This window comes from Mus caroli, chromosome 9 (assembly GCF_900094665.2).
Source record: "Mus caroli chromosome 9, CAROLI_EIJ_v1.1, whole genome shotgun sequence".
In the NCBI taxonomy this organism is placed as follows: Eukaryota; Metazoa; Chordata; class Mammalia; order Rodentia; family Muridae; genus Mus; species Mus caroli.
The window spans coordinates 103629617-103645329 of NC_034578.1; the positions used below are offsets into that span (position 1 = coordinate 103629617).

The 15713-nt window shown below is 46.6% G+C and overlaps 3 protein-coding genes across 4 annotated transcripts in view; 2 read left to right on the forward strand and 1 right to left on the reverse strand.

The window, feature by feature from the left end:
- The first annotated feature begins 1840 nt into the window (after positions 1 to 1840).
- Nicn1 (nicolin 1) lies at positions 1841 to 7547 on the forward strand. The gene is made up of 6 exons (XM_021172116.2): positions 1841 to 2130; positions 4277 to 4453; positions 4897 to 5010; positions 5406 to 5477; positions 5945 to 6049; positions 6124 to 7547. Exons 1-6 carry the CDS (start codon positions 1999 to 2001, stop codon positions 6163 to 6165), a joined length of 642 nt encoding a protein of 213 aa, XP_021027775.1. The 5' UTR covers positions 1841 to 1998; the 3' UTR covers positions 6166 to 7547.
- Positions 7548 to 7709: 162 nt separating this feature from the next.
- Amt (aminomethyltransferase) lies at positions 7710 to 13273 on the forward strand. The gene is made up of 9 exons (XM_021171698.2): positions 7710 to 8082; positions 8185 to 8352; positions 8799 to 8879; positions 9944 to 10075; positions 10352 to 10430; positions 10721 to 10866; positions 11494 to 11674; positions 12030 to 12185; positions 12277 to 13273. The coding sequence occupies exons 1-9, from the start codon at positions 7993 to 7995 to the stop codon at positions 12453 to 12455; spliced, it is 1212 nt and encodes a 403-aa protein (XP_021027357.1). The 5' UTR covers positions 7710 to 7992; the 3' UTR covers positions 12456 to 13273.
- A 669-nt stretch (positions 13274 to 13942) lies between these two features.
- The window catches only part of Tcta (T cell leukemia translocation altered), a 3901-nt gene continuing 2130 nt past the window's right edge, over positions 13943 to 15713 (reverse strand). For both annotated transcript variants that reach the window (XM_021171699.2, XM_021171700.2), the window contains exon 3: positions 13943 to 15243. In XM_021171699.2, the coding sequence (XP_021027358.1) occupies positions 15201 to 15243 (43 nt within the window). In that variant the 3' untranslated portion in view covers positions 13943 to 15200. The remainder of the gene's footprint in view (positions 15244 to 15713) is intronic.

Here is a 15713-nt window from a genome sequence, read left to right on the forward strand (position 1 = left end):
CTCAGTAACTCGTTTAATTAAAAAATATTGCTTAAGTGTTAGCTAAACATTTCTTTGTGCATTATAGATATATGTTGTGTTTGGTACAATGTGTGTGTGTGTGTGTGTGGGTACGTATGCCTGTGCTCCAACATTTGGAGGTCAGGGAAGGATCTGGGTGTCCTCCTCTATGCCTGTCTGCCTTATTCCTTTCACAGTCTCTCATTAAACCAGAATCTCCCTATTTGGCTAGGCTGGCTGGCCATTGAGCTCCCAGAATCCTCTTCTCCATCCTGCCAAATGCTAGGGTTACAGACATGCACAGTAGTGCCCAGCTTCCTTTTAACTTTAACACAGGTTTTGGGGACTCGAACTCAGGTCCTCAAGCTTGCATAGCAAGTGCTCTTCCTCACCGGATCATTTCCCAGGAATCCCACTCCCCACCACACATACACAAAGAGAGGGTGCCTCTGTGTAGTCTTGGCTGTCCTGAAACTTGCTCTGTAGACCAGGCTGACCTCAAAACTCACAGAGATCTACCCACCTCGGCCTCCTGAGTGCTGGGATTAAAGTGTGTACCACGACTGCTAGGTTTAATTTTAAGTTATGTGTATGCACATGCAGAAGGGGCTGTGTAGGGGTAGGTACACATAAGTTCAAATTTCCCTAGAGGCCAGAAGAGAGCATTTAAGTTACAGGCATTCATTGGAGCCTGATGGGAGTTTTGGGAACTTCATCCTCTGAAAAAGTAGCAGGGGCTTTTAACTGCTAAGCCATCTCTCCTGCTGCGTGGACTGACATTCCTGATCATATACCTCAGATTCTTTAATGTTCCCAAATGCCTCGATATAAAATTTAAAAGGAAAGCTTGGTAGGTTGGCATGGTAACACATACCTTTAATCCCAGAATTATGGAGGTAGATGGATCTCTCTGAATTGGAGGTTTGCTTCATCTACATCTGTAGTGAGATCTTGTCTCAAAAAATAAACAAATCCCAAACCAAGTATTTGCCTCTTCTCCAGTCAATCAATTTATTGACTGTTTTGCTTTTTTTTTTTTTTTTTTTTTTTTTTTTTTTTTTGGCCAGGGTCTCACATAGCCCAAGCTAACCTGAAACCTACTACATGAGATTAGCCTTGAACCTCTGATCTTCCCGTTTCTGCTTCTACCTTCCAAGCGCTGGGTTAACTAAAGTGTCACTAATGCCTGGCATTTTATTTCTTAACTAATTTTACAATTTAGGTGGGATTATAGGAGTGAGTCAATACCTTGTGACCCCACTTTATTTGTTTGTTTGTTTATTTATTTATTTTTGAGACAGGACTGGCTTGGAACTCTCTTTGTAAATCAGATTGGTCTTAAACTCTCAGTGATTCACCTGCTTCTGACTCTGCCTCCTCAATGTTGGGATTAAAGGCTTGCACCAACATACCTGATCTAGTTTGTAGTTTTAAAAATACCATAGTTCCGAGGTCAGGAAAAAGTGTCATAGCCCTTGGTTGCCATATCCCTCGGGTTGTACCCAGATGGATCTTGTGGATGCTATGGAGAAATAATTCCTTTGTGTAACATCCTTGGCTGTCCTGAAACTCTGTAGACCAGACTGGCTTCGAACTCGGAGACCTGCCTGCCTTTGCCTCCCAAGTGCCGGGATTGAAAGCGAGTGCCACTAAACGCCTGATTGTTTTATACATCTTAACCTAATAAAGTAGCAGAATTTAAGTGAAGGATAAGCCAGACCAAAGCATTCTGGATCCCTTGGATAAAGAACGGCTCGACGGTTGCCCGGAGCAGCCCAGGAGGGACTTACAGACGCGAGGATGATTGGTTGAAGAAGAACTTCCGTTGGCATTTCCGACTCTTGATCCGCCCTGATCATCGGTGATTGGCTGAACTGTTACAAGCGTTATGTCGCCTGGGAGTTGTAGTTCTTTTGGTTGATAAGGGACGCCAATAAGAGCTAGTGGTTGGATGGAGACTGTGAGCGGTGATTTTGCTTGGTTGTAATCTCCCAAATCATGTCCCGTGTGTTGGTGCCCTGTCATGTGAAAAGCACTGTAGCCCTGCAAGTGGGCGACATGAGGACCTCTCAAGGTCGGCCTGGCGTGCTGGTCGTCGATGTCACTTTTCCCAACATCGCGCCTTTCGAGGTGAGCAACCCCCCATATACGCGATCAAGGCTTCTGGGCGGGGAATACCTAGTAACTTGGGCGTTTCCTAGGCATTTACACAGCCTCTATAGTGTCTCTTGCTTTTGCGAATTGGACCTATTCAGAAGCATATACAGTTTTTATTAATAAGCTTTATTAAATAGACTAGAGTTTCCCGTTCTATCCTCTTCAGCATCTCTTCCCGGTGCCCAGGATATCACTGGAACTATAATTTGAATCTCAGTACAAGTGAGAGAATATTTGATTTCGGCCATAGCTGCAATCGTCAAATAATGATGTAAACGTACCATTCTAGTGGCCCCTGCCACAGGTCAGGTGCAACCTAGCCTTCATCTAGGTCCTCCTGGTGACTTGTTTCCAATCCCTAGTTGTTCTTCCATCTCAGCTGACAGTGACGGGGCGTTGCATGACCTCAACTCAGGACAAAGGCTACCTCTAATGGCATAGCATCCTTCCCTTACCCACCCTCTTGGCTCTATGTGCTTCGTATTACAATATGTCATTCTCTCGCAAGATGTTGCTTCCCACAGCCTGGGGAAACCTAGTTAATTGATCCGACCCTGGAAAATCTGAGTCAGTGTGTTTGAGGTGGATTTTTTTTTTTTTTTTTTTCGAGACAGGGTGTCTCTGTGTAACCCTGGCTATCCTGGAACTCACTCTGTAGACCAGGCTGGCCTCGAACTCAGAAATTCGCCTGCCTCTGCCTCCCAAGTGCTGGGATTAAAGGTGTGAGCCACCATTGCCCAGCTTGAGGTGGATCTTTGACATCTATATTTTTATTTACTTATTTAATATTTTTATTTTTAAAAATCTTTATTTTAAATCTACAAGTGTTGTTTTTGCATGTCTGCATATATACCTTGTGCATGGCTGGTGCTAGTAGAGACCAGAAGAAGGTTCTGAATTCTCTGGAACTGGAGTTATGAACAACTGTAAGGTGCCATGTTGGTGCTGGGAACCTGGTCCTCTGCAAGAGCACCAAGTACTCTTCATTACTGAGCATCTCTCTAGTCCTGATATCTGTGTTTTTGTTTGTTTTGTTTTGTTTAAGTTCCATAGGTGATGCTGGTGTGCATCGAGATGGAAACTACTGCTATGGCAGTTGGTACTCTAGGCTCCCCATACCCCTACAGTGAACGATCCTCCTATTCTTTTTTGTTGTTGCTTTTTGTTTTTTTGTTTTTTCGAGACAGGATTTCTCTGTATAGCCCTGGCTGTCCTGGAACTCACTCTGTAGACCAAGCTGGCCTCTTGAACTCAGAAATCTGCCTGCCTCTGCCTCCCAAGTGCTGGGATTAAAGGCGTGGGCCACCACTGCCCGGCCCTACTATTATTCTTTTGTTTGTTTTTTGTTTTTGGTTTTTGTTTGGTTTTTGGTTTTTTGGTTTTTGTTTTTCGAGACAGGGTTTCTCTGTGTAGCCCTGGCTGTCCTAGAACTTACTCTGTAGACCAGGCTGTCCTTGAATTTAGAGATCCCCCTGCCTCTGCCTCCTGAGTGCTGGGATTAAAGGCGTGGGCCACCACGCCCAGCTCCTACTATTCTTATTCTGGTCTAAATCTGTTAATTCTGAGAGAGGTGGAGATAACTTCTGCTAGTACTAGGCTAAAGGACATACTAGATACTCAGGTTCTCTCATTCTGGTACTTTTTAAAATTTGCTGCTCTTGGTAGGGGTGGGGACTTCAAAAATCCCAGAGTGGCCAAGAATAGCGGAGGCTTATCATGAACTTCTGATCCTCCTGCCTCTACCCCTCAAGTACTGAGATTACAGGTATACCTCACATGCCTGGTGTATGCATTACTGGGCATCTAGCATAGAACTGCAAACATGCTAACCAAAGCAAGCACTGTACCAGCTGAGCCACATCCTCAGCCCAATACATTACCTTACCTATCTTCGTTGGTCCACTCATCCAGGTTTCACGTGTCCATGTTCTGCTTTCTTCCGGGTTAAGGTTCTGATCTCGGATGCGTTGGGATGGTTTGTTTGCATGACTTACAGATCTGTGAGCACTTTTAGGAAAGCAAAGTTGCATTTGGGCCACAGTAATTGTTGAATTGTCTAGCAAAAGTGTGCATTCTAAAAAAAAGAGGAGACGATGTCACCGTGTCGCGTGTATTCTAGTTGCAGGAGATCATGTTTAAGAATTACTACACAGCTTTTTTGAGCATCCGTGTTCGTCAACAAAGCTCCGTGCACACAGCAGCCAAGTGGGTGACGTGTCTGCGGGATTACTGTTTGATGCCTGACCCACATAGTGAAGAGGGAGCCCAGGACTATGTATCAGTGTTCAAGCACCAGGTCAGCTGGGCCTCAGCATGGCCAGGGAACACTGGATGGGGACTTCCTGCCTATGGATTGAGCAGAAAAGCAGGAGGAAAGAGTCGGGCAAAACTGGGCTGGACTATGGCTTTCAAGCTGGTACTTTGGAGGGGCCACTGTTCTGTCCTTCATTTAGACTTGGAGAAGCATTTGGCTTTACTGTAGATTAGGAGGTTTTTGGTAAACGAGCTAGGTCTTCAGTGGGTCTTTTATTTTATGTATTTGTTTTTTGAAATTTGTTTTGTTCTGTTTTGTGAGAAAGGGTTTCTCTGTGTAGCCCTAGCTATCCTGGAACTTGCTTTGTAAACCAGGCTGGCCTTGATCTCAGAGAAAGGAATGTCCTGCCTCTGCTTCCCCAGTGCTAGGATTAAAAGTGTGCACCACTATGCCCTGCTCAGTGGGTACTTTGGTATGTGTGTCAGATGCTGTGTGACATGAACAGAGTGCTCGAGCTGCGTCTGATTCTGCGGCAGCCATCACCACTGTGGCTGTCTTTCACAGTGGAGGAACTGCAGATCTACCAACAGGGACCAAAGGCAAGTGATTTTCCAAAACCTACTGGCTAACCCTTTACTGTAAAAGCTTCTGGCTCTGACGAGGAGAGATGGGGCACTGGGACGGGTCACAAGCAAGGATAGTGAGACTCTGAAGGAAGCCCTCAAGGAAGCTGGAGTATGAATGTAGGAGTCCATGATCAGATGTGAGGTTCTGTGTCAGCAACCCCTGGCCTTTGAGACTGCTCACTACTTTTGTTGCTTATGTTCCTGGGTTCCCCTTCTGCATAAAGGAAGAGTTTTATGAGGGTCCCTTTGATGTTATGTCTGAACATAGATTTCCCAGTGTCTTAGGCTCAAGGGTCCTTTTCTTTGCTCGCAGGTGCCAGAGCTCTTAGATTCTGCCTCATTGAGGTCATTATGCCTTTGCTTTGCAGAGCCCCTCCTTGGCGTTCCCCAAGTGGCTTTCCCACCCAGTGTCCAATGAGCAGCCTGCTCCCCGCCTTGAGGTAAGCTCTCTAACACTGGGTATTAACCACATATACATGGTTCTAATGTCTAGAGCACAAAAAAAGTGGGCCTCTGGCTGTCCTGGGGCTGCCTGGAGATGTAGCTCAGTGGTAGAATACTTACTACCCAACACCACAGACATTTGGGTCTGGACCTAGGGCCTATGGTTCAATGTCTTCTTGGGAGCTCTGTGGGCTTTGAGTCATCCCTGGTTTAAGCATGGGTCTTGCTTAATGACCATCAGGCTATAACTGTTCTTCAAGTTATCTGGGAATGTTACTGGTTTCATCTGCAGTGCTCCATAGCTTATATATATATATATATATATATATGCCCTTATATATATATATATATATATATATATATATATATATATATATATATATATATATATATATATATATATATATATATAAGGGCACTTCTGGGGAAAGATTCATGACCATGTGCCTTCCTTCTGGAGCAGGGTCTCCCAGATCCCAGCAGAGTATCCTCTGAGGTACAGCAGATGTGGGCACTGACAGAGATGATTCGGGCTAGTCACACTTCCACGAGGATCGGCCGCTTTGACGTGAGTAAAGGTGTCCCTCCCCCTTGCTTCCGTTGCTTTGAGCGGCTCAGCACTGATCATCTCTTGTGTTGCAGGTGGATGGCTGCTATGATCTGAATTTACTCTCCTACACGTGAGCAGCAGCTTCTACGTGAGACGTTGGCTTTCTGTGCCCATCTAGGTGGGGTTTGGCCACCAGAGGCCGAAGCATGTTCCCTGTGCATTCAAGTTCAATCTGGGCAAAAATCTACAGATTGGGAATTCTTGATATCCATCCAGTTGTTTTAGCATGAATTCCTAGTGGGGACACTTCTGTCTCTGACTGTCTGACATGTAAATTAAGTCTCTTCCTCTCAGAATTCACCGGTTCTAATTAGAATCCTTGAGGTCCTCTTGCTTGTCCTGCCAATACGAACACCCCAGTCTGCTACCATTTCCCCCCATTGCTGAGATAAACCTGTCTCTTGTAGCAAGGAAGCCACTGTTTTGACACTCACGACCTGGGAAGCTTGAGGAAGACACACCTTCTATTCATTTCTCTGCTTCTGCCAGTAGCCCTTGTCCTTTTGTATTGTATCCATGAAAAGAAAATGTCCTAGAGCCAGGCATGGCACACACCTTTCATCTTAGCATTCCGTGAGTTCAAGATCAGCCAGGTCTACACACTGAATCCCAAGGCCAATCAGGGCCACATAATGAAACTCCATACTAAGAAAGGAAAGAAGAAAGAAAAGAAAGAAAAAAAAGGAAGAAAGAGAAGGAAGAAAGGAGAGAAAGAAAATAGCTCCCTTTGAAATTGTCTGTTCCCAGCCTGGGAGGTGAAGATGAGACCTCTGGGAGCTTGTACAGTTGCTCCTGAAAAGTGTTCCGTGTCAGTTCTGGGTAGGTGCTGTTGGCACAGCTGGGGCCAGAGAACGAGTCCTCCTTCCCGACTATTTGTCATCGGATTCAGCATGAAGTACATCCATGATCCCTGTCCCTTCTCTCAGTTGCTTCTGCCCGTCATGCTCAGGGTGCTGAGAGAGCACCCTGGGGGAGTGTATCCAAGCCAACGTCTCACTGATACTCACTGAGGCTGAGGCCCTCCATTACCCCAGAGCAACCACTAATTGAAGAAGATTACTGCTCTTTCCTGTGGTCAGATTGTTTCCCTCTAGTCCTTCCTGGCTTCGTCCCCGGGAAGTATTATTAAGCCGTGCTGCAAGGTGTCTCAGAACTGGAAAATTGGACACGAGTCTATGCAACAGTTTTCTGGGAAAGTCTGGCCACCTTTGGTAGCTACCTTGCATCTCTGCAGTCAGCCTTCTTGAAGGTCCTGTCTTCACCTACAGGATCATAGTTAAACCCCACTGACAGGGAAATTACCATAGTCCAGTGTTCAGGGAACAATGGTCCTCAGTACACATGGGCAAAGAGGAGCCTGAGGTGGCAGGGGCTATGCATAATTCACAGCTGTGTTCCTAAGTTCCCAGAACTGGAGCTAGTGTACGGCAAGATCAATAAATACTTGTGGAATATGTGACTGTGTCAGCTGCTTGTGCCTAGAGGGAGAGCTAGAGATGATTATAAAAGGCTGGGCCAGCCAGGGTACTGTGCTGGCCTGGAGGGCTTCACCCTCCAGTGATTGCTCCGCCTCCCACTGCTATTTGACCTGAATCTGTAATTCAGGCTTTTCAGTCCTTTGGAGAACTTTGACCTTCTGGAGGCTGGGAGTTCTAACCCCCAATTCTGGTTCTAGGCAGCCTATTCTGCCCTGAACTTGTTTTGATTAGCTTGAGGAAGAGCCTGAGGCCTTCGGGAGTCAGCCTCAATTTAAATCCCAGCCTGCCCTATGGTCTTCCCGCCCCCTGCGGACTAGAAAGACCTGTCCAGGCTGAGGTTTGGACTACATCTCCCAGCGTGCCTGGCAGAGTAGTGGCTTCAGTGTGGCTTCAGTGTGCCGGCCGCACCAGTTGCGGGTGACAATGCATCGGACAGTCAGTGTGGTAGCCTCTCTGGGTTTTCGCCTGCAGGCACAACCCTTGGTCCAGAGTCGCCCACTCAGTTCTGTACAGGTGGGATAAAGGATGCTGGAATTTGTTACTGGTCTTGGAGGGTGGGGGAAGGAAACTGATGGTGACTGGGGCCCTGGTGGCACTAAGTCTGGCTGTCTACAGGATGTGCTCCGCAGGACTCCACTCTATGACTTCCACCTAGCTCATGGAGGAAAAATGGTGGCGTTTGCAGGGTGGAGTCTGCCTGTACAATACCGTGACAGTCATGTTGATTCACACCTGCACACACGCCGGCACTGCTCTCTCTTTGATGTGTCCCACATGCTACAGGTGAGTCAGGGAGGATCGGGCCTTCTTCCATGTCTACAGAACTGAACTCTGCAGCTTTGAGGCTATCTTAGAAGACTAAAGTGTTAGGGACTCCAGAGCTAGAGGGCTAACTCAGGAGATCTGATGTATGTATCTTTGATCTCTCCTGCCTGCTCCTGCGGTGTGTTTTAATGCCCCAGAGCTTGCTAGATAGAAACTGCTAGATGGAAATTGGTTTGGTATCTCAGTAAGGTGTTAGATCGCCTTGAATTTTTAGATGTTGCTTGGTTGCATGGAGGCTGGGAGGGATCCTGGAATTGAGAAGTTAGGACCTCTGCCCTCTCCAGAACCAAAAGACGAGTCACTTCTGGGCTGGACAGTGTTCTGGGAGGCTGGAGGATGCTTGCCTTGCAGCTTTTTAGATTACAGATATTGCAGTGGCCTGGGGCTTTCCCTATTTCCCCTAGACCAAGATATTTGGCTGTGACCGAGTGAAGCTGCTGGAGAGTGTAGTGGTTGGAGACATTGCGGAACTAAAGTCTAACCAGGTGAGCCTTCTTTATGTCTTCTCCATGTGTGTTTTCAGTCACAAGCCAGTAAACAGTTTACACCCTTGCCTCAAGTGTAAGCAGCAGCCAGGCATGGTGGTGCACGCCTTTAATCCCAGCATTCAGGAGGCAGAGGCAGGTGGATTTCTGAGTTCGAGGCCAGCCTGGTCTACAGAGTTGAGTTCCAGTATAGCCAGGGCTACACAGAGAAACTCTGTCTCAANAAAAAAAAAAAAAAAAAAAAAAAACAACAAAAAAACAAACCCCCCCCCCAACCAACCAAACAAAAAGTGTGAGAAGCACAAAGACAGGTCAGATACAGCTTTTCAGGGCTTGCTATCTCGATGGAGTCTTTTTGAGTCATTTCCAGATATTCAGCCAACTTTGGAGCAATATCCCAGCCTTACTCCATTGGGTTGGGAGGCCAGAGACCACCGTTTATATGCCCTGACCTCTCATGCTGCCCATATCTTTGCTAAAGTGTGGTCCTTAAACCAGGAGCCTCTCCATCTTCTAGGAATATGCTAGGGCACTGCTCTGGACCTGCTGAGCCATAACCTTGGTTTTACCAAGATCCCTAAGTGGTTCGTGTGATCTATCAGTCTCAGGTTTTGTCCCTCCAGTGGCAAAGGCTAACAATATTTATTTATTTATTTATTTATTTATTTTTAACACATTGCTGAAGAATGTAGTGGGAGCCTGTGAGATCATGAAGATGGTTTTTGAAGCTTTTAACCCTGGAGGTTGGCATCTGGGTGGAGTTAACTGGGTGGAGTGAAGCAGTAGTTCCTAGGTCTCATAGCGTGAGTAGGAAATGAGTTTCTAAGAACTGAGTAGTGAGGGAGCTGAAGGTCCTCCGAGTCTGGAGAGACCCCCTAAGATGAGAGGAGTAAGGATGTACTTGACAGATGGAGAGCAAAGGCCTTGAGCCTTGAGTCTTACCTTTTACCTAGGACTGTGTTCATGAGTTTGTGGTTGCTGAATGGACTTAAGTATGTTTCTGGCTCATATTGGTCCTTGGCTTCCTGGACCTGGAGACATAGGATGCTCTTCTTTATTCATAGGGGACGCTTTCTCTGTTCACCAACGAAGCTGGAGGCATCTTAGACGACTTGATTGTAACCAATACTTCTGAGGGGCACCTGTATGTAGTATCCAATGCTGGCTGCCGGGACAAGGACTTGGCTCTCATGCAGGTACAGCTGCTGCACGTACTTTGTGTTGTTTATAAAGAAGTTCTCAATGCAGAGAGGGCCTCAGAGAATGACTGGATAAAAGAACAGTCAATAGACTGAAGAGTAGGCCTTCCCTGGTACACACCAGTGTTTGGGGATAGGTACTAGAGGAGTTGGAGTGATAAAGCTCACCCTGAAATGAGCATCCTCAGGTGAGGGAAAGGGTCTTCAATGTCCAGTCTATTGTAGGAGCTCAATAATGATCATAGACACTGATGTGTTTGTCTTATATTTCAGGACAAGGTCAAGGAGTTCCAGAACAGGGGCCTGGATGTAGGCCTGGAGGTGGTAGAGAATGCCCTGTTAGCTCTGCAAGGTGAGATGCCAGGTTGGAGTTAGAGCCAGCCCTTGCCTTCCTGGCTTTATTTGCATGGAGGCTATATGGGGAAGATATGGATATGATATCTGCACACCACAGTTCCAAAGTTAACTATTGTTTCTCTCCTCTCACCTACTGTAAGGCTATCCATAGGCTAGGTAGGGACAAGGGCATTCTCCTTCCACTTGCAGAGTTGGGCTTGCTTGGGACATCTTCTGCTTTCTAAATAAGGGCTGTAGTCCAGGGGGTATTGGGTTCAACTCCCTTGGTTATTCTCTTTGAGCTAGGACCCACGGCAGCACAGGTGTTACAGGCTGGGGTGACAGATGATATGAAGAAACTGCCCTTCATGACAAGTGCTGTGATGGAGGTGTTCGGTGTGTCTGGCTGTCGTGTGACCCGCTGTGGCTACACAGGAGAGGATGGTGTTGAGGTAAGTCAAGAAGTAATTATATGTTATCACATTTCTAGCAGGAAGATCTTAATTCAAGGTGGCTAGGTTTCCATAGTGAATTCCAGGCTAACCAAGAGAGCCTATCTCAATGAAAACAAAGCCAAAACCAAATAAATCCCAAGACAAGCCGGGTGTGGTGGCACACGCCTTTAATCCCAGCATTTGGGAGGCAGGGACAGGTGAATTTCTGAGTTCTAGGCCAGCCTGGTCTACAGAGTGAGTTCCAGGACAGCCAGGGATAGACAGAGAAACCCTGTCTTGAAAAACCAAACCAAACCAAAACCAAAACCAAAACCAAAAACCCTGTCTCAAAAAAACAAAAAATAAAATAAAATAAATAAAAAATAAATCCTAAGACAAAAAAGATCTACTTGTAAAGCTTGGATCGGATAGCACATGCCTATAATCCCAAAACCTGGGAAATAGAAACAGTCCAATCATAAATTACAGACCAACCTTGGCTAACTGTCTCAGACAGAGGAATAGGATTGGGGAAAGTGGGCGATACACTGTAGTGGTAGAGTTTTACTCCTGCATGACCAAAAGTGGTAAAAGTAGCTACAACATTCAAGACACTGCCCATCTGCTCTCCGTTCCTTTGTGCAGATATCAGTCCCAGAAGCAGGGGCAGTCCACTTGGCAACTGCTCTGTTGAAAAATCCAGAGGTAAAGCTGGCAGGACTAGCAGCCCGAGATAGCCTGCGCCTGGAGGCAGGCCTCTGTCTATATGGGAATGACATCGATGAACATACCACACCTGTGGAGGGCAGCCTCAGCTGGACACTGGGTGAGCCGGGCTAGCAGTCAAGGGGTCCTGAGAGCTAGAATACTCTTTAATGAAGCCAGCTAGCCCAGGACTACTCCTAAGGTTGTGTAGTCTGAAACAAGTGACTCAGCCTTGCTGTGTCTTCATTCGCTGAAGGTGCTACTGTGGCTTTGCCTATTATAAACTGAGGGTCCTACATATGGCTTCCAGAAGGTAGGTGATGGTTGGTTGACTTGACTGTAATTCAGGGGAAGAATAGAGCTCAAGAGCCCAAGTGATGTTTAATGGATTATCACTTGGGGTCTTAGTAGTAAAGACTTCCTGTGCTTAGGGCTTCTGTGAACTATGGCTTACAGTCTGGTGTGTTATGTTCCAGGGAAGCGCCGCCGAATTGCTATGGACTTCCCAGGAGCCAAAATCATTGTTCCCCAGCTGAAAGGTGAGGTACAGCGGAGACGTGTGGGGCTGATATGTGAAGGGGCTCCAGTGAGAGCACACAGTCCTATTTTGAACACAGAAGGCACTGTGATCGGTAAGTGGATGGGGATACTGGCTGGCAGGTATCCAGGACAGGGATACTGAGCTGGCAGGGTGGTGCTAACTTATGGCCTATGCCTGGACAGGTACAGTGACCAGTGGCTGCCCTTCACCCAGCCTGAAGAAAAATGTGGCGATGGGTTATGTGCCATTTAAGTACAGTCGACCAGGGACACAGCTGCTGGTGGAAGTCCGGCGGAAGCAGCAAATGACGGTGGTTAGCAAAATGCCCTTTGTGCCCACCAACTATTATACTCTCAAGTGAAGATGGCCCACAGGGAAGCCCTTCCCTCCAGGAGTGTTTCTCTAGAGGGCATGGCATAGTGCTTAGTCAGAACAGTGGAGGACAACTCCCACGGGTGGAAGCTGAATGAGGTTTGCTGGGTCTGCTTAGGGTTGGGGAGAGAATCCTATCTAGACTCTTTCCCTTACAAGCCATTCCAATTTTAGGGCCCAATTTTTAATTATTATTTTTTTTTTTTTGGTTTTTTGAGACAGGGTTTCTCTGTGTAGCCTTGGCTGTCCTGGAACTCACTCTGTAGACCAGGCTGGCCTCGAACTCAGAAATCCGCCTGCCTCTGCCTCCCAAGTGCTGGGATTAAAGGCGTAGGGCCCAATTTTTAAATGACAAATCACCATACTTAATGTCCTGTTTTAGCCCACAATCCCACTAACCTTAATCGGCCCGGTGCTGACTTTGGAACAAAGGTCATCCTGCCTTTGTGTGGAGGGTAACACCTCCGCCCACCTCACTATGGCTTCTCTAATTTCAAAGGATTATTACTGTGGGCAGTGTGGATTTAGGAACCTTCTCTACTTTGCTTTCCATGAATGCATACTGCTGCCTTTCCTTAGATAGAAATGACTCCTGACTCGGTGTTGGCTGAGTTGTTCCTGTGTGCAAACATAGGGATGGCTAAGCAAACATGGGACTCACCCTTCCACATTCTCTAGTCAACCCAGCCTGCTGTGCAGCAAGACATGGATGGTTTAATACTTGGGCTGACCTCAGTCAGCTGTTGTGAATAATTATACTTTACTAACTCTTGAAAAATAAATAAAATTAATTTCTTTCTTTCTTGCCATGGTCTCTAGCTTCCTTATTCTTTCGTCACTGGATTTCTGGGGTGGTTTTTTTAAATTTAATTTTATTTTTTTTTTAAGATTTATGTCTATAAGTACACCATTGCTCTCTTATGACACATCAGAAGAGGCCATCAGACCCCATTACAGATGGTTGTGAGCCACCATGTGGTTGCTGGGTATTGAACTCAAGTCCTCTGGAAGAGCAGTCAGTGGTGCTCTTAACTGCTGAGCCATCTCTCCAGCCCCTCTGGGGTGTCTTCTTAGCCTCCAAGACAGACTCTAAGTAGGATCTCCTTGGAAGGGGCCAGCTATATGACAACTAACAGGAATATAGAAGTGGTGTGCTGGTCTATTCCTGTAATCCTAGCACTTATGAGTTGGAGACAAGAGTATTGGGAGTTCAGGGTCATCTCCAGCTATATATTGAATTGAAAGCCAACTTAGAAAACATGAGACACTAGCTCAGCTCCTCTAATCTCTCCTCCCAAGTCCCCAAAAAAGCTAACGGGGATATTGCCCACCACCATTGCAGTGAGTTGGCACCACGTCGTCACCTCTGCAAAGTGCTGTATGTTGGATCCTAAGGGCAATATACCCAACCAAGATCCCTTACCAGTTGCCCATGTGTACACAACACTTGTCTTGTTTGAATAACCACACCACTGATGCACTTCTGTGTTTAATATGCCACATCTTCAGTTGCTCCTGGGGTGGAATGTGAGACCTTGACTCTTGTAGTGATGTCAGTGGGTGGGCATGAGGCTGTGAAGAACATCTTGCCACACAGATGACATCTCTCCAGTAGGTGCACGTGCACGAGGCGCTCAGTACAGTTCACCTATAGTACACCTGCTACAAAGTCTCAGTAGGCAATGGCTGCCAGATGGCTATATGACATCTAACAAAGAGACAGTGGACACCTGAGGTAGCTAGTAGCCCAGCAGAGACAGGAGTACAACTGTTAGAGGAGACAGATCCAGGACCACAATGCTTTTAGGAACCACAGTGCTCTGAGGAAGTGGCGTTTTCATGGGGACACTGGTGGGGACACCCACCCCCTTGGAACCTCTTCTGACCCATGGTGAAGGGCACAGAGCTATCTGGCTTGTGGCTTGCTCTTACTGCTATTCCTAGAGGCTGAAATGAGGCTGGTGGACTCTCAGGACTAGGCCCTTATCAAGATGGGAAGTAACAAGGTAACAGGGCACAGTGAAGTCATTGCACTAACTACTTAGTACCTCCTTAGGAGGGGGCAAGTACGGACCAAAAAAGCCTGTGGGTACTTCAGCAGTGGAGAGCTCGCCAATACCAAGGGATCTTAGTGAGATGTCTCTTAGGAATTCAACTTGTCCTCAAAAAGAACAGAGAGACAAGTCAGTGGGAAATGATAACTTCCTCTGCCTGCCTCAGACGTAGAAGATTGGAGCTCCGCCAGGGAGGGACAGGTTTGGTGCCCTAGTCCAGGCCAGGATTAACTGGCTTTTTGCCTACGAAGCAAAGCCAAGAAAGTCAGAGTCTATGGGAGAACTGGCTTTCTTTCTAAATCTCAGAACTGGCCAACCTCAAGATTCCTCTTAGAAGAACCAATTTCTCTAAGATCACATCCCAAGGGGATGACTATGTCAGGAAAAAGCCAAGGTGAGAAAGGGACCACTGACTTCCTCAACCAAAATGTTTCTAAGCAATGACCCTTGACAAGAAGTCTTTCCTTTTGTTAGAGACAAACTTCACCTGCCCAGTACCTGAAGCTGTTGGAGGCAAGGCTGAGGGCAGCGGAGGCTCACACTGGAAGCATCATGGTACTCCAGTCCCCCAACCCCAAGCCCTCTGCAGTTGTCCAAGGGGTCTGGACAGCAGCAACAAATAGCACAGGAGCCAACGGACCCAGCGATATCTCTGGAGACCCTTCTGCTGCTGCCTTCCCTTATTCTCTGTGCGTTTTGAGAGCTTCATTTGCTGCTATCTCCCTGAAAGTAATGGAGAGAAGCAAGGTTATTTCATCGATAGCAGAAGAGTCCCTGACATTGGTTCTTCCTTTGCTGCTTCTTGGTTAAGCTGTGCTCAGTACAGCTAATAGTAGAATCTAGACTTCTTTACTAATCTCTCGTAGTCCCTGCTGGGTTTACTATTTTCCTATCTTATGGTGCTTAGCTAAGACAGTGGCCACCTTCCTAATCCATGTCTTGCTTTCACTCTTGAAGCCCTTTGTCGACTTGCCATAGAAGAAGCTTATAAAGGCAAATTAGCTCAGGCAACTGTCCTGCTGAATCAGCCCCTCAACTGTTCCATGGTCTCCTTCTGCCCTTGTGCTCCAAGTTCACCATCACAGCCTGATTTAGTCTCCTAATGATACATTTCCCCTTGCTACTGGGTCTTGTTTTATCTATTTCTTTTTTTTTTTTCCTTTTTTCTTTTTCTTTCTTTCTTTTCTTTTTTT